Source organism: Syngnathoides biaculeatus, chromosome 19 (assembly GCF_019802595.1).
Source record: "Syngnathoides biaculeatus isolate LvHL_M chromosome 19, ASM1980259v1, whole genome shotgun sequence".
NCBI classification, from domain to species: Eukaryota; Metazoa; Chordata; class Actinopteri; order Syngnathiformes; family Syngnathidae; genus Syngnathoides; species Syngnathoides biaculeatus.
The window spans coordinates 15790818-15810739 of NC_084658.1; the positions used below are offsets into that span (position 1 = coordinate 15790818).

General features: G+C 49.8%; 3 protein-coding genes across 9 annotated transcripts; 1 reads left to right on the top strand and 2 right to left on the bottom strand.

The window, feature by feature from the left end:
• Nucleotides 1–545: 545 nt before the first annotated feature.
• Nucleotides 546–5837, bottom strand: irf9 (interferon regulatory factor 9). Of its 4 annotated transcripts, none has more exons than XM_061805127.1 (10): nucleotides 5790–5837; nucleotides 5331–5416; nucleotides 4269–4391; nucleotides 3893–4064; nucleotides 2905–3041; nucleotides 2658–2742; nucleotides 2452–2511; nucleotides 1997–2380; nucleotides 1144–1259; nucleotides 546–1062 (listed from the first exon to the last, which is right to left on the bottom strand). In XM_061805127.1, the coding sequence occupies exons 2-10, from the start codon at nucleotides 5385–5387 to the stop codon at nucleotides 931–933; spliced, it is 1266 nt and encodes a 421-aa protein (XP_061661111.1). In that variant the 5' UTR covers nucleotides 5388–5416; nucleotides 5790–5837; the 3' UTR covers nucleotides 546–930. The 4 variants fall into 4 exon arrangements, with proteins under 4 accessions (XP_061661111.1, XP_061661110.1, XP_061661108.1 ...); XM_061805126.1 differs by having other exon boundaries at nucleotides 5695–5828; XM_061805124.1 differs by lacking the exon at nucleotides 5790–5837 and adding an exon at nucleotides 5501–5688.
• A 144-nt stretch (nucleotides 5838–5981) lies between these two features.
• On the bottom strand, nucleotides 5982–17638 carry LOC133492639 (E3 ubiquitin-protein ligase RNF31-like). 4 transcript variants are annotated; one of them, XM_061805116.1, is made up of 24 exons: nucleotides 17502–17638; nucleotides 15983–16179; nucleotides 15538–15684; nucleotides 15289–15444; nucleotides 15157–15216; nucleotides 14916–15069; nucleotides 14344–14493; nucleotides 14115–14265; nucleotides 13946–14043; nucleotides 13730–13872; nucleotides 13435–13668; nucleotides 12799–13071; nucleotides 10805–10990; nucleotides 10528–10734; nucleotides 10274–10447; nucleotides 10072–10170; nucleotides 9056–9145; nucleotides 8847–8961; nucleotides 8361–8473; nucleotides 8084–8197; nucleotides 7956–8004; nucleotides 7345–7441; nucleotides 7096–7261; nucleotides 5982–6701 (listed from the first exon to the last, which is right to left on the bottom strand). In XM_061805116.1, exons 1-24 carry the CDS (start codon nucleotides 17602–17604, stop codon nucleotides 6633–6635), a joined length of 3345 nt encoding a protein of 1114 aa, XP_061661100.1. In that variant the 5' UTR covers nucleotides 17605–17638; the 3' UTR covers nucleotides 5982–6632. The 4 variants fall into 4 exon arrangements, with proteins under 4 accessions (XP_061661100.1, XP_061661099.1, XP_061661102.1 ...); XM_061805115.1 differs by having other exon boundaries at nucleotides 7345–7444; nucleotides 10274–10734; nucleotides 10805–10961; XM_061805118.1 differs by lacking the exons at nucleotides 5982–6701; nucleotides 7096–7261; nucleotides 7345–7441; nucleotides 7956–8004 and having other exon boundaries at nucleotides 8114–8249; nucleotides 10274–10734; nucleotides 10805–10961.
• psme2 (proteasome activator subunit 2) lies at nucleotides 17014–19918 on the top strand. The gene is made up of 11 exons (XM_061805131.1): nucleotides 17014–17231; nucleotides 17490–17522; nucleotides 17654–17716; nucleotides 17863–17940; nucleotides 18881–18911; nucleotides 19010–19107; nucleotides 19199–19267; nucleotides 19334–19401; nucleotides 19469–19523; nucleotides 19589–19675; nucleotides 19752–19918. The coding sequence occupies exons 1-11, from the start codon at nucleotides 17184–17186 to the stop codon at nucleotides 19830–19832; spliced, it is 711 nt and encodes a 236-aa protein (XP_061661115.1). The 5' UTR covers nucleotides 17014–17183; the 3' UTR covers nucleotides 19833–19918.
• Nucleotides 19919–19922: the final 4 nt, after the last annotated feature.

Consider the following 19922-nt stretch of genomic DNA (forward strand, 5'->3'; position numbering starts at 1 on the left):
CTTAGAGCATTGAAAACCACGTTGACTTCAAGGACATGTACACACATCTAAAATGGACAAAAAAGGATTAGAATTGCCTACAAAGATGGTGGCAAAGCACTACTTTTGTCTAAATGAAGCACCACTCATTTCCTTGGTATCAACTTGGCTGCAAACTAATACAGTAATGCTGATCCCACCCCCCCCTTATTAAAAATGGGGCATAAGTTGGATTGTGGTTGAAAGTACGTTGTCACATTAAGTATCACAATTGGGACATTGAAATAAACGTGACGCAGAATTATTTGCCGAGGCGAAGCTTAAAAATATATATAACATTGAATAATGTGGACGGTCCCTTTATTTAAATTAATGGTTTGTGTTTTCACTTGTGGAGTTATGTACGTGCAATTTGCGCATTTCAACAAACAAAACAAAAAAAAAAATTGAAATTCTGTCCGTTAAAATGCAGTGGATATAAAAAGTTGAAATTTTTTTTTTTTTTTTTTTTTGGGTGGGGTTTGTATAAGTGTGTACACCTCCCCACCCCCCACAACTGGGGTTACGGCTGTGATCAAAATTAACCAATCACATAAAGCGCAGATATGAAATATTTTCATCCAATGAATGGCTTGGAAAATTAATGGACTGATGGTCCTGCTGGTTATCGGTCACGAAGGTTTTTGAAACGGTGTAGTTTTGTAAAACCCCCGCTCCACAAAAAAACCTTGCAATCAAAAGGGTGTGTAGACTTTTTATATCCACTGTCCATCAAAATAAACTACTCTATAGGCAGCCAAAGTGTTTTGTGTATGCGGTTTTCCATTTGAGAGTTCAAAGTTGACGGGTGCAAATACATATTTGTTTGAAAAGTGACGTCAGTGTGGTATGAGGGTTTAGGAACCCCCCTCATGACACCCAGCCCCCCCCCCCCCCCCCCGTGACCTTCCCTCAGGGTGCCTCCTCCAAGGTCGGCAAGACCAGGCTCAGCGTGATCTCGTCCAGCGGCGACTGCAGGAGGGCGAAGGAGTCCGCGATGGAGCGAGCGCTTTGGACCTGCTGCTCGGCCCACGGCAGCCTCACCTGAACGGCCCGCGTGGAGAGAAATTAAAAAAAAAAAAAAAAAAAAAACGGACCCGAGCGAGACGCCGGGCGCTCCGGCACCTGAACGATGATGAACTTTTTGGACGGGTCTTCGGAGCTGCTCAGTTCTTCTCCGAAGCAAAGGGTGAGGCTGCACTGCGGAGGCTCGCCGCCGTTCACGCGGAAGTAGTCCAGTTCTGAAACGATCACAAGTGGCACGGAAACAAGAAACAGTTGGTGGTCCTCCTCCTCCTCCTGACTGCGACAAGTTTGAGTCGACCCATCCATCCATTATCTACCGCTTTTCCGGGGATACCCAGACTTCCCTTTCCCCCAGCCACTTCTTGCGGCTTTTGCGGAGAAATCCCGAGGAATTCCCAAGCCAGCCGAGAGACGTAGTCCCTCCAGCGTGTCCTGGGTCGTCCTCGGGGTCTCTTTCCGGTGGGACGTGCCCGGAACACCCCACAAGGGAGGCGTCCGGATCAGGCGCCCCAGCCACCTCATCCGGCTCCTCTCGATGCAGAGGAGCAGCGGCTCGACACCGAGCCCCTCCCTGATGACTGAGCTTCTCACCCTATCTCTAAGGGAGAGCCCGGACACCCTGCGGAGGAAACTCATTTCGGCCGCTTGTGTCTTGTTCTTTCGGTCACGACCCACAGCTCATGCCCATAAGTGAGGGGAGGAACGTAGATCGTAGCTTTGCCTTTCGGTTAAGCTCCCTCTTGACCACGACGGACCGATACAAAACCCGCATCGCTGCAGACGCTGCACCGATCCGTTCTTCCTTCACTCGTGAACAAGATACTTGAACTCCTCCACTGGGGGAAGGATCTCATCCCCGACCCGGAGAGGGAACGCCACCCTTTTTCCGACAGTCTCGGTCCGAGTTTGAGTGGATACTGAATCGGAAAATCCAAATGAAGTTGTCACTCACGTTGCTTGAAAGTGTCTTTGCTGAAGAGCAGGACGGGCTGGGAGTTCCGTTCCATCTTGCACAGTCCGGGCGAGGACGTGTGCGGCCCGGTCCAGAAGACCCGTCCCTGGCAGTAGCGTCGGCCGTAGACGCCCTGCTGGGTGGACGTGAGCGCCACGCCCTTCTCCATGAAGGGCAGCAGGGAGAGGAGCGCCGCCCTGTCGGCGGGCGGCGAGGGCGGCGGCTCCGGCAGGTGGATGCGCGGGAAGCAGGCGTCGGGGGCTGGGGTGGGCGGCACGGGCGACGACGACGGCACGTACAGGACCCGCACGTCGGGCCCGTGGATGTGACGCGTCAGCACTCGCTGGCCCAAATAGTGCACGGCCACGTGCAACGAGTCCACGTCTGCGGAGCGCACCGATCCATTTAGAATTTTTTTCCTTTCATAAAATACAAAAATAATACATCTTCGTTACCTTCCCGAGGCGGCGTCACGCTTTCCTCAATGCGGACGTCCAGTCGGATTTCGCTAAGCGCTGTAAAAAAAAAAGGTGAACTTTCCTCCGCGTTCGTGTGAGCGGGAAAATCACCTAACGCGACATTCCGCTGTCGCCCCGTCGCCCAACGATGATATTCCGTCGATAAATGATATAAGTGGCGCGACGTTGGCGATGGAACTCACGGGAATCCTGCACGGGGGCGTCCGTCTGGGCCGGGTGTTGCTCCTCTGGCGGGAATTGCGCGCTCTGCGTGAGCTCTCGCGCATCCTGTGGACATTTAGAAAATGAAAGGACTTATTTACACACAAAAGATTTATGTATGCGAACCCGAACTTTAAATAACGAGAAAAAAAAAAAAAAAAAACTTCCTCCTCCCTGTTGCCACGGCGACGTGTACCATTTACATTTACCCGACACCCGTTGGCTCACCAGGTCCGGTTTGACGTCTTCCGCCGTCTTCGCCTGCTTGGCGTCGGCGACGTCTCGGCCCGCCGCCGCGTCGCCGCTCCGTCGCTTGCACTTCCTGCCGCTTCTCTCTCCCGGTTTCCTCTCCGGCGTCTGCGGGCCTTGACGCAAACAAAACGGCGACGGCGTGTAAAAGACGCGCAGACGCGCTAGCTATTTTCTTCACACGAGATGTTGATGGAAGTCTTAAGACCGGTTTGTTCGTCGGACTGGTCTGTGACAATTGCAAGTGACCCCGTTGGCAAAGTAATAGAAGTGTAACTATTTCAGTTACTTTCTCAAAGCAACACAACTACCGTCATTTTCCGCACGCGCTTTCAACTCGGCGGCTGATTTGTTCATTTTTTCCTAATGGCCGCAAGGGGGCGCTCAAGTGGCAAATGTAAGCGTGAGACCGGTGGAACGTGTGTCGAGGAAGCGACTTTTGCCGGTTTTATTTTTATTTTTGGATGGCCCCGTTAGCGCGGCGCTAGCGCCCCATCCCCATTTTGTTCCCCCATATTATCAGCGTGTCACTCTCAAGCTCAACGCTGTGTGCGCTAACATGGATATCTTGCCTTTTGTCGCTAGTGGTTAGTGCCACGCTAGCGGCTACTGCCGCGTCTCAGTGATTTCGGTATGTTTTTTTTTTTAATGTCCCTGTTAGAGCTACCATGTTGTTGCTATGTTAAGCTAAGCTAAGGTATTAAAACTTTGTTCACCGTCTTTGTTTGTAAATATCTCGTGTTTCAACGCGGGCACTTGCGGCTTTTACACAACGTGTATGTACCAAATGGTATTTCCTTTACAAATGTACTGGGTGAGGCTTATAACCGGGCGCGCTCTATAGGCCGGAAATTACGGTACTTGCATCCGGATTCCGTTTCTCGATTTTTCTCCACCCTCGGCCGTAACCGCCCTCGCGATTTCCAGAAGCGCACCGTAGACGCGACGCGTCGGGGGAGCGCCGAACCTTGCTCGCTGGCGGGCACCAGCCGGTACACTTTGTACGGCTCCGAGATGTCCAGCTGGGCCCGGTCCCCGACCTCGCGGAACTCGGGGCTCTTGTTGAGAGCGCAGCGCAGTCGCGTCTTCCACACGGCCGGGTTGGCCTCGCTCGGCTTGCCCTTGAACTCCGCCCAGGCCTGGACAAGAAAACACCGGCTTGGGTTTTTTGTTTTTTTTTTTTTTTTCTTGGACGTTATGAGGCAAAATAGGGGGCTAGTTTTCAAAATGTATGAATCGTCCTTAGGAACGTTAATTAAGCAACAAGACAAACGCGGGATTATGCACAAATTAAATGACGGCAGACCAAAATAAGAGAAAAGTGAAAGAACGGCGCAGGTCACCTTAAAGATGGCGGCGTCCTCGTCCTTGCGGAAGTCCTGCTTCCCGGCGTGTTTCCACGGGATGCGGAACATGGTCTTGGCCTCGTCCTCCCACCTCAGGCCGGGAAATTTACCGCTGTTCACCTGTCGACGCGCGGCAAATTTGAGCGACGCCTTCGTCTTTCCGAGGCCGTCCCGTCATTTTCGCCTACGGGCAATTTAAGGTTGGAGGGGGGCTGGCCGAGAGACGAGAGCGAGAGACGTGGGCTACGTCTAAAACCGGTTCCGTTTTGGAGTTCTTATTGACGATTACTTGACGGGAAGACGTCGTCACTAGAGCCCCGCACTTACGGGGAGGGTGTAGATCTCACAAGGTGGCAAAGCACTACTTTTTTCTAAATGCAGATAGTCCCCAAGTGGCCCCAACACAGTTCCCTGGCACCCAGATGTCACAAGATGGTGTCAAAGCACTGCTTTTGGCCAAAAAACAAAGTTCCTCGACTCACTTCAACAAACAGCGATGTTCCAAGGACGCAACAAAGCACTACTTTTGTCCCACCAAGCTCTTCAACTCATTTCAACACAGTTCCTAGGAACGTCGACGTCGCAAGAAGGGAACAAAGCGCTACCTTTGTCGACGTGGAGCTCTTCAACCCACTTCAACTCATTGACACAAAGATGTAACAAGATGACAGCAAAACTCTTTTTTTTTTCCCTACTTGAAGCTCCACAACTAATTTCTACATAGTTTATTGGCAACAACATAGACCCTAACCTAACCCGTCCATCCAAATGAAGCTCCTCAAGTCGCTGCAACGCAGTTCCTCGGCACAAAGACGCCACAGGATGGCAGTGAAGCAATACTTTGTTTTGTAGGGAACTCCTCAACTCACTTGAACATGGTTCCATCCCACCAAGACGAGCGCAAAAAAAAACAAAAAAACAAAGAGCAACTAGAAGAGGACAGGACAAATAAATGAATGGGTCAAATCCCGAATCTGCACTCTGGGGTGGGTTTTTTTTTTTTTTTCCATTTCCGGTTTTGAAGGTTCGTTCCCCACTCATCCGCTGACGCGCACGCACCTGTTCCACGATCCACGAGCGCAGTTTGCGGGTGCATCGCGGCGTCCTAGCGGCCATGGCTTCCGAGCACGCAACTCCGAGGCACGCTGGGGAAACAAACAAACGGGAAATCAAATAAAAAAAAAAATAATACATTCAAACAAAATCGCAAACATTTGTGGAATGATCACAATCATGCAAATGAGCCGCTGGACGCCACTTCCTCACTGAGCCGAACATTTAAGCGCGTTCGTGGGGGTCGAAATCTTTCGACTGTTTTGCTCCAACTCTTGAGTCGAAGAAGGAGAAGATACACAACAAAAGCGTCATGGCGTCGAAAAAGCTCGCTGCTGAGAACCGGGAAGTGCGTTTGGGTTTCGTTTACCTCGCTGGTCGCCGCGGCTTCTTGTGCCGTTTCGGGTTCGTCGCGCGCCCCCGCTTTTGTGTGTGTGTGTGTGTGTGTGTGTGTTGGGGAAGTACTGGAACGAGGCTGCGCAGCTCCACGGCCTCTTCCATGAAATCACGTGACTACGGAGAAAAAAAAGACACTCGTCAGCCACTAGGGGGCGACATCGTAAAAAAAAAAAGTATAAAACAACGCACCCGGTCAACAGGGCCGCAATAAGCGGCTCGGATAATGACGTGACACATTTTGGCGTTTCTCACCCACTATTGCAATGAATTATTAAAGCTTTATTGAACCAAGGCATATATTTCACACGCACACCACCAAACGAAAATGGCAGAAAAAAAAAAAAGTATACACTGATATAATAACAGATCATATCAGAATTTAGCCAAACAAAAAGCTTTAATTGTTGTTTTATAAATGGCAGCTGTTGTCTTCAGGTGATGCGACACATCGGTTTACAAATTACATATTTACCATAAACTCAAGAATAAATTGCAGACTGAGATTGCATCACCGCCAGGTCTTGAGAATTTGGGGTCAAACTACCCCGAGGAAGAGTAAACACAACTGAATGAGGCCAGCACACAATTATGAAATATTATGAGGGTGGGTCAATCCCACTCTTGATGTGAGCGAGAAGGAGGCCTCGGATCTTGACAACTGGATCACATCAAAACATTTTCAATTTACTGCCAGTATGTCCGAATGTACTTTACTCCAAATTGTGCGTTTTCTTTACGTCTGCGTGTACTGTCAGTCGTCCCGGTTTTCCTTTCTCCTCGAATGTCTTGCAGCGTTGGCGACTCAACGTTCATTCACGCGTTCCGCCGCGTCGGAACGGGACGCGAAACGGCAGCCCCGACGAACGTCCCGACCGCCGGCCGGCCGGCCGGCCGGGCCCGAAGCTCGCATCAGCTCGTGAGAGGCTGCTGAGTGGCGTTCCTGGGAACTTTTTCGCCCAGGGGAACTTCCATCAGTTTCTGCAGGAAAGCGTCAAGGTATTACAAAACATGCAGACAAGCCGTCTTCCTCTTCACTGAGTCACTGTGTAATACTTTCCAGATCAACATTAAAGCTACAATTGCTAATTACGTCAACGACAGTTTTGTCGCGGTTCTTGACTCGGAGCGGAATTTTCCAAGCCACCAAAAAACCTGCGAAGGAGCCCGCTTGAGCTCTTCCATCCAAATAGGACACACAAAAAGCTGCCGGGGCCTCCCTCGAGCGTCACTGACCGAATACCATTCAGTTGTATTTAACTTGGACCTTCGACGCACGGCTGGCGTGTTCTAGTCCGTCTTAAGATCACGTCGTCATGGTCCAAATAAGCCTGCCGGGCCTCCGTAGATAGAAAAAAAACAAACAAACTCTGACCTTGAGCAGACGGGCGCGGTAGGCCACGTCGTCCTCGTTGTCGGTCTTCTGCACGTCCACCTGGTACCTTTCACAGGCTCGGATCAGGTCGCGAGCGTCGTAGAGAGGGGCGGGGTCCAGCGAGTGGGCGTTGATCAGACTGACCAGGTACTCTCGGTAATGTTTCCTGTAAAAAAAAAAAAAAAAACGACGACAACATATTTAACATATTTACCGCGGCGATAAAAGGGCAAGCTCTCTCGGACTCACTCGCAGAGTCCGGCCTGGCCCGGCTGAGTCTGGACGCCGCACGGCAAGTCCGCGGTCTGACCTCCTTCGTCCCGCTGCACCATCACGCCGCAGGTGTCTTCTGCGCCGAAAACGTTTGCACGGTGGAGGGAGAGAGGTGAGAAAAGTAGGGATTGCGGCCCAACCTAGGGCCCCCTCGGTTCTTTCAACGCGTCCGCTAAGCGCTGACATTATTGTATTTGCTGAGTTGGTTTGGCCTATATCCCCCCCCAAAAAGTGATTCATTAAAAATGTATTCACACATTCATTTTTTTTAAAACTAATTTCTCATGAAATAATTGGTCTATTTATTTTTTGCACGTGATAAGATGTAGTTATTTTTAAATTCATTTATGAGTCAATTTCAGATTTTTTTTTATAAATAAAATGGACATTTTAGTACAACAATTTCTGCAACTTTTAAATACATTTTAATAATTGGTCAATGTACTGTGACAACATTATAACATGAAATAAAATGTGAAAATAAAATTGCATTTTATTCAATTTAAAAGCATTTTAGATTGATTTAAAATTATATACGGTGGAGATAGATAGCTAGATAGCTAGATAGATAGATAGATAATTCTCACCCGGCCGCAGCTCATCAGAAGGTTCCGTGTTGAAGGCCACGCCCCCCCTCTGCCAAACGAGAGCAGATGACATGAACGAGCGAGCCGCCCCATCGGACGGCGAGACCAACGCCCGGGGGGGTCTGCACCTTGAGCAGCGCCTGCAGGCTGGCCACGTCCCAGTCCCGCAGGTAGAAGAGGCAGTCGCGGGGGTGGTGAGCGTGCAGGCCCGAGAAGTTGCACTGTTGCGTCCTGCAGGCCGTCTGCACAAACGGGGCGCGCGGGTCGCAGGCGGAATTCAAACTAGTAGACGGACTGCTAAACGTAAAAGTGCTGATGCAACTCGTTTTCCCTCATAATGTTGAAACCTTACCAAGAAATATGCTTTTGTAATAATTTGTGTGTGGGTGTGTGTTGTAGGGGCACCTTGTAGTATGGGTTGTTGCAGCCGCTGCAGAACTGGTACCTGCACTGAGTGCAGCTGAAGTGCATGCAGCCGCCTTTGGTCAGCGCGTACTGGAAGCGACACTGCGGGCAGGCTGCAACCACGAGTCAACATTTCCTCGTCAACCGGCTCAAAATCAAAGCTGGGATTTTGTTCACAAAAGTCAGATTTCTGGGCTTCTGATGAAAAATGATTAGCTGACTCTCATTTAACCAGTTGTAATGTGATTCATTTGGAGGAGGGTGTGCGCATTTGTGCAACTACATTGTCTCTGTTGTGTCATTTTACTTCCACTATCTTTTTTTATATTACACAACAGTGAATTGTACAAATCGGAACGTTTTGAAATGAATTATCGTGTTTTGTTGTTGTTGATGTTTTGTCACAAACCTGCCATATAAACAGAGGTGTGCAGACTTTTTCTACTCAACTTTTCTCGCAACCAACCGGACTGAAATCGGACTCACTGATGCCGTTGTCCCGCAGGTATCCGGCCAGGCCCAGCTTCTGATACTCCACGTCGTTGTCCCGCTTCCACTGCTGGAACTGCTCGCAGGACAGATCCTGATGCTGCGGCTCCCACTAGGCGACACAGACGGACAGAACCCGGCGGTCAGGGGGTCAGCGGGTCCGCCTCCCCCGGGTCACCGCGGACCCCCCCCCGTCCGCCACTCACGGGTTTCTTGCACTGAGCGCAGAAGCTGTTGCAGCAGGACAGACACGTCACCTTCATCTGCTCGCCTTCGTTGATGAAGCCTGAGACGCACTGCGATTACGTCCCCATCAGAACATTTTTAAGAACAATTTTGTCTTTTTGCAAACTTACACTGAAAATGTCAACAAACAACAACAACAACAAAAATACATTGCAAACCAAAAAAAAAGCCAACGATGAACTATAAATTCGCTTCCAACTTTATTCCATTTTTTTTTTAACCCACATTGATATCCCCGTCTGTTTTTCTTGGTGTAAAACTGAATTATTGCTTGCAGAATATCTTTCGCAATGCATGTTGAAAGCTGAATGATGTTCCCAAACAGTTTTAGGGTTAATATTACCAGTATGTTGCCTCCAATATTCAAAATACAGAATTGTTTTTCATCCTGGATCAGGCTGTCCCAAGGTGGAATTTTAACATTATACACCATCTCATCCTGCACTTTCTACTTTGGCTTCAGAGCAGACCTTTTTAATAAAAAAAAAAAAAAAAAAAAAGAGAGAAAATCTCATCCAGTTTCACCACTTTTTCTTCCAGTATTCACATACCCCAACATTCAATAAAGCAACAGCACTTATTATTATTATTATTATTTATTTTTTTTTTTTACTTTTACCATTGTTATCGAGAGTAAACATAAGCAGCACGTCTAACCCTCTTTGCTCTACGTTGCCCAGACTGTGTTTCCAACTAAAGCAGTGGTGGTGGCCGGCGTTTGTAATTATGAGTGTACACCTTTAAGAGCGAAGGGGGCGGGGTCAGGCAAACTCGGAAGTAGAGTGTGTGGCCTGGTGTGGCCGAGCATCAGCCACACGCACACACACAAAAAAAAAAAAAAAAAAAAGTCACTAGTTCAACTGCTGGATCTCTTTTGAGTGTGCGACAAGTGCGCAGCTTCGAGGGAACATTGGTCGCATGCGTCTTTGTTTTGGCGAAAAGCGAAGAGACGCGGGCAGAGCGTCCGTTAACTCACGTGGCAGCACCACAGGAACTTGGGGTCCTTCATTAGCGTGTGGTCGGTGAGCTTTCGGTGGAACAGCTCGTAGACGTCAGCCTCCAAACACTCGCGCAGCTGCAAAGCGGGAGTCCAGTGGGACCGCCATCATCATCATCATCATCGTCGTCGTCGTCGTCACCCTCAAGTCCTGTAAAAAAAACGCCCCCCCGGACCCCACCTGGATGTCGAGCGTGGAGAAGTAGCTGTCCAGCTGCTCGGGGTCGTTGATGTCGGGCCCGCGGCAGATGGGGCAAACCATGTCGCGGATGTGCTTGTCGCGCACCGTGATGGTGAAGTGCTGCGTGAAACACTCCAGGCAAACCGAGCACTGGCACGACGTCAGGGACTGCATCTGCGCGCGAGCGGTCCAGAAACAACTTCCCGACGTCAAATGAACATTGACCGCGCGGTAATTGCGCTTCCGGGTCAGACCTTGCTGCGGGGGAAGATGCTCAGGCAGCACGGACACTCGTTGGTGAGGACCCGCTTGATGAAGTCGCGGTCGTGCGACTCCCTGACCGCTTGCACCACGTCCTCCAGCGAGTAGGCCACGTCCGGCTCTTGCAGCAGCGACAGGGTCAGCTCGCAGCGCCCCCAGCTGGGCAGGCCGTACAGCGCCAGCAGACGACGGCACATCCGCTGCCGGGTCGGCGGCACGTTAGCCCAGAGGTCCAAATGCTCACAGGGCGCCGTATTTCGGACGACGCACCTCTTTGTCGGGGTGGTTGGGGTCCACGGGCGCCTCGGGCTGCTCGCTCCAGATGCGCTTGTGGAAGGCGTCCAGCAGGGGGCGCTGCAGCACGGACAGGGCCCCCTTCACCTCGCCGGCGCTTTGCCGCAGGGCCTCCTCGCACTGGCGGGCGTCGCTGAAGCCCAGCGAGTGCAACTCCTTCATCTGTCGACAACGCATCGTGAAACCAATACAAATCCATTTTGATCGTCAGGAGGATTTTATCGATTTTTTTTTTTTGCCGTTGATTTTGTTTCGGTGGCTTCCTCATTTTTAAAACAGCTCCCTGCCGATGTGCACCGCTTACACTAACGACATGGCTGCGAACGTGAGATTTGCGGATGGAAATGGCGGCCATCTTGTGTCAGTTCACATGAGCGCGTTCGCGTGAACGCAAAACTATGATTCTGGTTTACGAAGGTCATCAGGCGGACCAACGAATGGGGGGAAAAAAAAAAAACAAAAAATAATTCATCGTTCTGTTCCTCACTTGGTGTCACTGGCCTCAATACCTGAAAATACACAATTTGTTGTGAAGAAATGTATTTCCGGACCAAATGAAAGCAATTGGAGGGCCGGATCTGAGCCCCGAGCCACGACTTTGAGACGGTGCCTTGAAAGATTTCCAGCTTCTGGCAAAACCCCCCCCCCCGTAGCCGTTTTGGTGCAATCGACTCCCACGGGCGGGCGTTCTCGGCCCCCCCCCCCCAACATTCCGGGGAACCTTTGTGTCTCTCTCCTACTTGGGCAGTTTGTATGTTTGGACACGGCCAAACGTCCACTTCTTGTTTTCTTTTTTGAAATAAATGACACAATATTCCACGGTGCAACTGGCTCAGGGGATGTTGCCGGTCTTTGTCAACCGTGGGGCCCCGTGAAGCCCTTTGAGACGCTTTTGTGATTGAGGCCTTTGCAAATAAAATTGACTCATTATCAATTACATGCAAAGACATGAATGCCAGCCAGGTGGAGTCTTCCGTCATTTCCGGGCTACAAGCCGCGACTTTTTGCACGCGCTTTCAACCCTGCGGTTTATGCGGTGATGCGGCGCTTGCTCGGGTTAGTGCGGTACTAGCTTCAGCGCGGCGCTGGCATTAGTGCGGCACGCGCATTAGCGCACCTGGTTATAAGCCTCGGTACACAGGAAGAGTTTAACGCTAGGACGCAAGTAGGCCGGGAATTACGGTACACTAAATTAATAAATTTGACGTGTTTAAAGGAGTAAAAAAAAATGATAGAAAACCCTTTTTTTTTTTTTTTGGGATGTTCTTTGTTTATGCTATCTTTTCATCTATTGCAAGGAAGGGGGTGAAAGTCTGGAATGTATCCACCCCCCACAATCCATGGGAGTTCCTGTGAACTTGTTTCAAAATGATTTCTTTATGGGGCTATTTTCTTTATTATGTTTGCCAGATATAAAACGTGAATTGCCTCTCACAGGCTGGATGCTCATTAAAACGCTTGATTTATTTGCCTTTATATGATCATAAATTCAAGCCGCGCTATCTGTGCGGCGTCAAATGTGTTTGCTCATTTTTACGGCTTCTTTTTATATCAACTTGTCGGACGTCATCGGAAGTGATTTATAGCGTGACTGATTGCTGATTTATAGCAAAATGATATTTCAGACCGGCTACTACGGCGATTTGCAAAATAATTGCTGCCTAAGTGCTAATCAGTCGTACGGCAGTTCACTTTAAAGCACTTAATAGTTTGCTTTTTGATATGTAAGTACAATTTTTATTTCAGTCTTTTATGCAATCATGTGCATTTTAACAGAATCACTATTTAAGTTAATTTTCTTATTGCGTATATATAAGCGAAGCCTTCATGTTGAAATTGTGGATGACGTATCAGTGGCTTACAATAATATTTCATATACTTGTGAGGAGCAAAATAGGTCACATTTTTCTCGGTGTCAAACGTTTGTGACCCGGGCTCGACGCCACGGTGACGGCCGGCGAGGCTCAAACCTTCATCTGCCGGTCTCGGAGCAGCCGCTCGACGGCCCGCTCGGCGTCGCCGCCAGTTTCCAGCCAGGCCTGCTTGGCCTCGGCCCTCGACAGCTTGACGCCTTCGCCGCCGGCCGAGACGCTCGCGTGCACGGACGCCGCCATGGCGCAGATCTCGTCCAGCAGGTGGGGCAGTTCCGAGGCCTGCCAATCGCAGGGGTCGGCGCCGCTGCCGTCGCAGACGCGCAGCGCGGCGTACACTTCCTCGGGGCTGATGCCGCGCTTCTCGGCTTCCTGCGGGCGCAGGGCGCGTTAGCTCGCTCGGGAGATGAAATGTCAGCGTCTGTACCATTTTTGCAATTATTTCATAGCTCTTACTAAAAAACTATGTACATATTGTGCCCTGATATTGTGGAACAGATACATGATTATGTACTGAAAAAGTAATTTGCTGCCATCTTGTGGCATCTATAATGAATTGCACGTGGCACTCAAAGGCCAATTTTTGTTTGTTGTTCTGACAGGTTCATTGGAACCAATTTACTCCTTACAACTCTAGAAAATATGAATTTGTTACTGTAACCTGCAAACTTTTATCTGAATTTATTGAATTATTGTTTCTATGGAATTCGGTTGCCTTAATTTTGACTTTCCTACTTTGAACCGGCGCACAAGCTTGAGTCCGTCTTCCCTCATGCGGTCCTGCCTCTTCAGCTCCAAGCTGACCCGAGGCTTGGGCTGGGGCGGGACGGCCTGGGGCTTCGCCTCGACCGCGGACTTCGGCGGCGGGCACGGGGGGCCGTCCGCCGGTTTCGCCGGAGAGCCGCAGACCTCGCAGGCCGCCGTGGACGAGGTGTTGACAAACGTGCAGACCTGACACGTCCACTGAGACTAAGGACGACATGTTTTTGTTCAGAACCGGGGAGACGCGAGACTGCCACAACCGACCAACCTGCACTCCGGCCGCGGAACCGGAACCCGGGATGGAGAGCCCCGGGGCGACGGACGGGCGGGGGGCCAAACGGGGGCGCTCGCACACCTCGCAAAGGATGCTGCTGCCTCGATTGATGACTGTGCAGCTCTTACACTGCCACTCTGGGAAAAGCATCACGATTAGGGCCCGCCCCATCTGGATTTGGGTCGCGATATTTGACACGGAGGCGCTCACCTGTGTTGGCGGGCGTGGCCCCGCGTTTGCAGGTCGCGCAGAGCGGGTCGCGCGACTTGTTGACGGCGGTGCAGTGAACGCACGTCCACGTGGACGCGCTGGAAGCGGAAAACGACGGTCGGAATTGCGTTCGGACTCAGCCCCCCTCCCACCGTGTCGCTCTCCATACCTGTCGGACTTGGCGGCCGCGAGCACCGTCCTGCTGTGACCTTTTCGCTCGGGGTGCGAGTGGAAAAGGTCGTCGCACTTGAGGCACAGCGCCTGCACGCACGTGGCGCACTGAGCGTGCGCGGAGGACACGCCGCAGATGGAACACATTTCTTCACACGCCACAAACAAACACGTTAAAAAAAAAAAATAGCAATTACAGATGACGGTGACCTCATAGGCTGGCCTACCCGCCATCGTTTTCGGTCCTCTGTCCCGCTTGTGATTGGCTCTGGCGGGATGGCGGTGGAAGAGGTCGTCGCACGCGTCGCAAAAAGATTGACTGTCGCACGAGGGGCAAAATATCATCGGCGGGCCGCCGCACAGGTTGCACTGGGCCGCTGCGCGCACCAACACAATCTCAGAAATCTGCGGTTCTCAAAACTTGATTTCATGATTCAAGTAAAATATAGTGAGGCAAATTTTAGCGACATAAATGTTTGAAAACAAGATTAAATGTGCACTGTACTACAATAGCGATTCCTTCTCGTACCACCAGAGGGAGCCCACATTCAACTAATGATCATGAAATTAAAAAAAAAAATAAAATAAAATAAGACGTCTGGAGCACTTCATTGAAAATTAGTTCAGGGGCAAAAATGACACTGCATCAGACAATATCTAAAATATAAGTGCCCGAGAAATAAAGTTCTTTTTTTTTTTTTGTGGGGAATGCAAAAAGTCACTTGAACGACCAAATTTGTAAATTGGCAACGCTGCCTTGACCTCTTTCTTAAGCGTGAAAGGTTTGTCGGCAACTCACATGACGGCGGCGGGGGCGGCTGCGGCGTTGGCGGCTTCTGAGCAACTCCGACTCCCGCCAGTCTGGGCTTGGGCAGCAGGGGCGGAGGAGCCGGCTTGGGCGCCGGCGGATCTTCTCGCGGCGGGATCACGACGCCGTCGGTCGCAGTCGTGCCCTGGGAGCAAAAAAAAACAAAAACAAAAAAAACAGAATCAGTATTTCTTCACGCTAGCTTTGTGATAGCGCAAAATACCGCGTGGACCTTCTGAAGGACGAAATGAGGGACGACGTCTTTGAAGACTTCCTGGTGAGGATGAGTGCCCTGCAGATGAATTAAATCAGACGCTGCCGAGACGCAGATCAACCCAAAGGCTCCTTTTAGGAAAGGTCAAACCTTGATGAGCATGTCTATCTCCGAACGCAAGGTCATGACCTCCAGCGTCACCGTGGCGACCGTTTCGCGGTCAGGCTCGGCGACGTCGTCGGGGAAGCTGAGGCCGTCCGACTGTTCCTCGGTGTAGCCGTAAAGGAAGAGCACGCCGCGGCCGCCCTGAGCGACAGCAAACTCGGTCGTCGGCCCGCTCGCTTGCTCGCTTGCTTACGGGTGGACGGTACCGCGAGCGGCGGCGGCGGCGGCGCTCACCTGGATGGCGTCCACCGTGGTCCTGAAGACCGGGTTGAAGTACTTGACGCTGCGCCACCACTTGGGCCGGTTGGGGCTGGTCAGGTTGTTGCCGTATTTCTCCAGGATGTTCAAGGCCTTCATCAAATGGCCCAGCGACTCCAACACCTGATCGGGAGAATTTTACAACGCTGTCTTTTGTTGAGTTGAAATCATTGTTGATAATTACTGTCAGAAATCATGAACATGGGCATTAATATTGTCAAGAATTGAAGGTAATTTAAGCAACTCTGGGTTTTTTTGTTTTTTTATTAGCGTTTATGAAACTGGTACGTCTTTAGTAGGGTTGAGTTCATCTCTTTCGAGAAATCTGATTGCCTTAACGTGATAAGCGGTCAAAAACGTATCACGAACACATCCCCCCAAGACTCATTTTCATAAATGAGGTCAAAAGCCAAGTCCGGACCTGAGCTTTGTCGCCGCCAGACAGGTTCTCCTTCAGCATCTTCTCCGCCTTGAGGTGACGGTACTTCTGGGACGGCGGCAGCGGGAAGCCGGCCATCAACTGGACCTCGGCCTTGACGTCCGCGGCGGGGCCCGAGGTCAGGAGCGCCTGGCCTCTCCTCCTCGCCTCCTCCATCTGGGCTTTACGGCCGCCGCCCGCTGCAAAAACAACATGGACACCGTTGAGAGAAGTTTTCCATTGCTTTGCACGCTACAATTTGTTGGGAGACATTTCGCTGCTGTGAAAATGATCCAGATATAACCAATAGTGAACAAGAGCATTGGAAAAATAGAAAAGTGAGATTTTTTAAATCCAAATCTTTCCACTGTTAAGTCTGAAGAGTTAAAAACGTCTTGAGTGGTATCACTGACGACAGCGAGCTCCTGTCAAGGGGAAGTCCAAACCAGAGGAACAACATAACAGCTGCCAGTGTTGTCAACAACAAGACGACCGCAAAACTCCTGCAAAGTACCCTGAAGTCCAAATAAATACGCATACGTTCGGTTTTAATTGTGTTTACGACTCCAAAGGGGGTCAAAGCGGAACCTTGGCGTTATTTACGACTCGAGCGTTAGTTTGGTGCGGCAAAAAAGAGAATCACGGCGCACAAACCATCGATTTTTCACTTAAATGTCGTTTTATTCCTTTCGAAACTCGAAAGAAGAGCTTTAAAAAGTGAATGAAGAAAACTTTGACGAGTGTCTGGAGTAGTTTTTGCCTCCTCACCTGGACGGGATCGAGTCGCTCTGAAGGGCGGAAGTCTGCTCCACTTCTGGCGGCAATTTGGATTTTTTTTACAGTAAAAGCGCCTTGCGAAATCTCACGAGTGTATTTACCGTTCAGTTTATGTTTGTCCTCTTGTAAATTTTCCAGCGACGGCTACAAAAAACACAAATTGAAGATAAATATTCAAAAACGGTTTACCGATGGAACTTATTTCATTGAACGATATTCGTCGCTTTTGTAACGAAGGTGAAGGCGGAAGTAGTGTCGACTAGTCAGAAGATGATGTGGGCGGGGCTTGTAATCGAAAGTAAAATAGATGAGGAAATAAAAAAATTGTAAAAATCACGCGTCTCTAATTTCGTCCTTCTGTTGCACTTTTTTCCCCTCACCTTTGCCTTTTGTTTTTATCAGTTAAAAAAAAAATTCCCTGCCAACCATGCCCAAAAGCTCCGTGTTGAAGATAAGCCCCGAAAATGCCGCGAGGGTAAGTTTTTTTTTTGGTTTTGTTTTTTGCTTTGTTTTTAATTCAAGAAAATAACCACAAACTCGCCTGCACCAAATGTTCAGTAGCGCTGCCGTGTCCTCAAAAAATACATTCAGCGTAAATACATTTTCGGCAATGAAAGACTTTGACTTGCTGCAAAACGAAAGCATACTGAAGAGTGAGTCAGCACTTAAGAAGAAAACTGTTTTTTTTAATGATTATTTCAACTTTTTTTTTGATGTTTACCATAACTTGTAGGTACAAACCTACCACCAGGCCTTGCTGAATCAGGTTTGTATTCTTTTCCTCTTAACTCTCCTAAAAAATAAAAAAAAAAATATTGCAACGCCATTTTCTTCTGTAATGTCCCCATTAATGGATATATAATGTAAGATTGCCCCCCCCCCTTCCTCCTCCCCCAGGCAAACAATCTCTTCTCCACTGTCATCCCTTCCAAAATCCTCCAGCTGGATGCTCTACTGCAGGTCAGACGCTTTGACAAAACATCAAGGATCATTTCTATTGGCAAACAAACAAACACCGCATGGATGAAAGCTGGGGAAAAAAAAAAATCGACATAATATCAAAGCAGTCAATGAATGATGATGATGATGATGTTGTGTCTTGTCAGGACGTCAGCGTGACGGACATGTCGTCGCTCAAAGCGCCGCTGGACATCCCCATACCCGACCCGCCTCCCGCCGATGAGGTGACACGGGACAATTTTCTTTTTTTTTTTTGCGGTTTAAAACAACGATTCCATTGAAATGTGTGTCAGTTGTTTGGGGGGGGCGGATTTACGGTCATTCTTTAGCATGACCCGGACTCTCCCGGGTCGGCACGAGAACCGGCAGTTGAACGCGGGGAAAAGTCATTATCCAAGCCACTTATCCTCACAAGGGTTGCGGGAAAGCCGGAGCCTATTCCCAGCTAGCTTCGGGCGAAAGACACCTACGCCGTGAACCGGTCGCAGGGACAGACGTCGACACCATCGCTGGGCGGGAATCGATCCCGTGCTGCCCGCAACAAAGTCGGGCCGTGTGTGAAAACTGGTTCTCGAAATATTAACGCCAAGTGTCACCATTAAAAGAAAAAAAAAAATGGCTATTTAAGTAATATCGTGAACAATTTTTCAAATAGCCTAGTAGGCCTAAGTAGTTGTCAAAAAGAATACGATATCGTAAAACACAAACAATGGACAGCACAGCATGAATATTAATAGTGCCAAAACAGATTAAAAGCGTTGCCTTAGAAATTATCCATCCATCCATTCATTTCCTTTTGACGCTTATCCTCACGAGGGGCCTACCCCAGCTGTCAACGGGCAGGAGGCGGGATACACCCTGAACCGGTCGCCGGCCAATCGCAGGGCACATGGAGACAAACAGCCACACTCGTAATCACACCTATGGGCAATTTGGAGTGTCCAATTAATGTTGCATGTTTGAGGAACAAAACCCACGCAGGCCCGGGGAGAACGTGCAAACTCCGCACAGGCGGGGCCGGGATCGAACCCGGGTCCTCAGAACTGTGAGCCCAACGTTTTACCAGCTGAGCCCACCGTTCCGCCCCTTTGAAATTAATTGTATGTAAATAAAAAAAAAAAAAAAAAAGAGTCCTAAAATCTACACGTGATGTTTTTGTGACAGGACATGGAGACCAACGATGAGAAGAAAAAAAGTAAAGTATTTTATTTATTTTTTTTTTTATGCAGGTTGGTAGTTTGCTTCCGCCGTCGTGACGGCAGAGTCCTGTTTTTTTTTTTTTTGCTCCCGCAGAGCCCAAATGCGGCTTCATCAAGTCCAACGAGGTGATCGTGGCGCTGGTGGGCAAGTTGAAACCCGAGATCGTCGGCCTGCGGGAGACCATCATCACCGTGAGCGGGCGGCGACGAGTCCTAAAACGTCCCGAAATTATTATTACTATTATATTTTTTTTTAAAACGTGACTGCCGTACGCGCGCGCAGGTCACGTGTTGGATTCAGCACCTCATCCCCAAAATCGAAGACGGGAACGACTTTGGCGTCGCAATTCAGGTGCGTTCACGTTTCCCCGAGTTTCCCAATTTTGGACTTTGAGGCTGCGCCGTGTGCCCAACGCAGGAGAAAATCTTAGAGAGAATCGCAGCGGTCAAGACCAAAGTTGACGGCTTCCAGGGGAACATCAACAAGTACGTGCCGAGATGTAAAAAATAAAAAAAATGGCGTTTTCGATGGCCGCTTCCTGTTGTGGTTCAGGTACTTCCTGGAGAGGGGAGACGCCGTGGCCAAAGCCTCCAAAGACACTCACGTGGTGCGTCGTCGTTCGATCGTTCCTGCTCCGTTTTCCTCTTGGACTTATTCCCCCTCTCGCCCCAGATGGACTACCGCTCGCTGGTCCACGAGAAGGACGTGGCCGTCTACTCCGACATCCGAATGATCATCCTGGACTTGCGCAGCTTTTACGTGAGTCCGACAGAACGGGCGACGCCCCGGGACCGCCGCAAACTCTCTTCTCGCGCGTTCCTTCTCTTGGCTTCAGGTGGAACTCTACGACATGATCAGCAAGAACATGGAGAAGGTGACCAACCCCAAAGGCGAGGAGAAGCCGTCCATGTACTGAAACGCGCAAACTCCGACCCGTTTTGTTTTTAACTCCAAAGAAGTCGGCTTGGAACTGAATTAGCAATAAAACGCTAACTTTCACAATCCT

Bases quoted from the DNA above. Each gene is read 5' to 3' on its own strand.
- LOC133492639 (XM_061805115.1), bottom strand. From the start codon at position 17,604: ATGGGGACATTACAGAAGAAAATGGCGTTGCAATATTTTTTTTTTTAT. The intron at 10,735-10,804 runs GTGCGTCGTCCG...CCGACCCGGCAG, and splicing joins CCAACCACCCCGACAAAGAG to CGGATGTGCCGTCGTCTGCT. The intron at 8,198-8,360 runs GTGCCCCTACAA...CCGTTTGTGCAG, and splicing joins GCAACAACCCATACTACAAG to ACGGCCTGCAGGACGCAACA.
- irf9 (XM_061805124.1), bottom strand. From the start codon at position 5,549: ATGTTCGGCTCAGTGAGGAAGTGGCGTCCAGCGGCTCATTTGCATGAT. The intron at 5,417-5,500 runs GTGATCATTCCA...TTGTTTCCCCAG, and splicing joins AGCGGCTCATTTGCATGATT to CGTGCCTCGGAGTTGCGTGC. The intron at 1,063-1,143 runs GTGCCGGAGCGC...CGGGCCGTTCAG, and splicing joins AAAAGTTCATCATCGTTCAG to GTGAGGCTGCCGTGGGCCGA.
- psme2 (XM_061805131.1), top strand. From the start codon at position 17,184: ATGCCCAAAAGCTCCGTGTTGAAGATAAGCCCCGAAAATGCCGCGAGG. The intron at 17,523-17,653 runs GTTTGTATTCTT...CTCCTCCCCCAG, and splicing joins ACCAGGCCTTGCTGAATCAG to GCAAACAATCTCTTCTCCAC. The intron at 19,524-19,588 runs GTGCGTCGTCGT...CTCTCGCCCCAG, and splicing joins CCTCCAAAGACACTCACGTG to ATGGACTACCGCTCGCTGGT.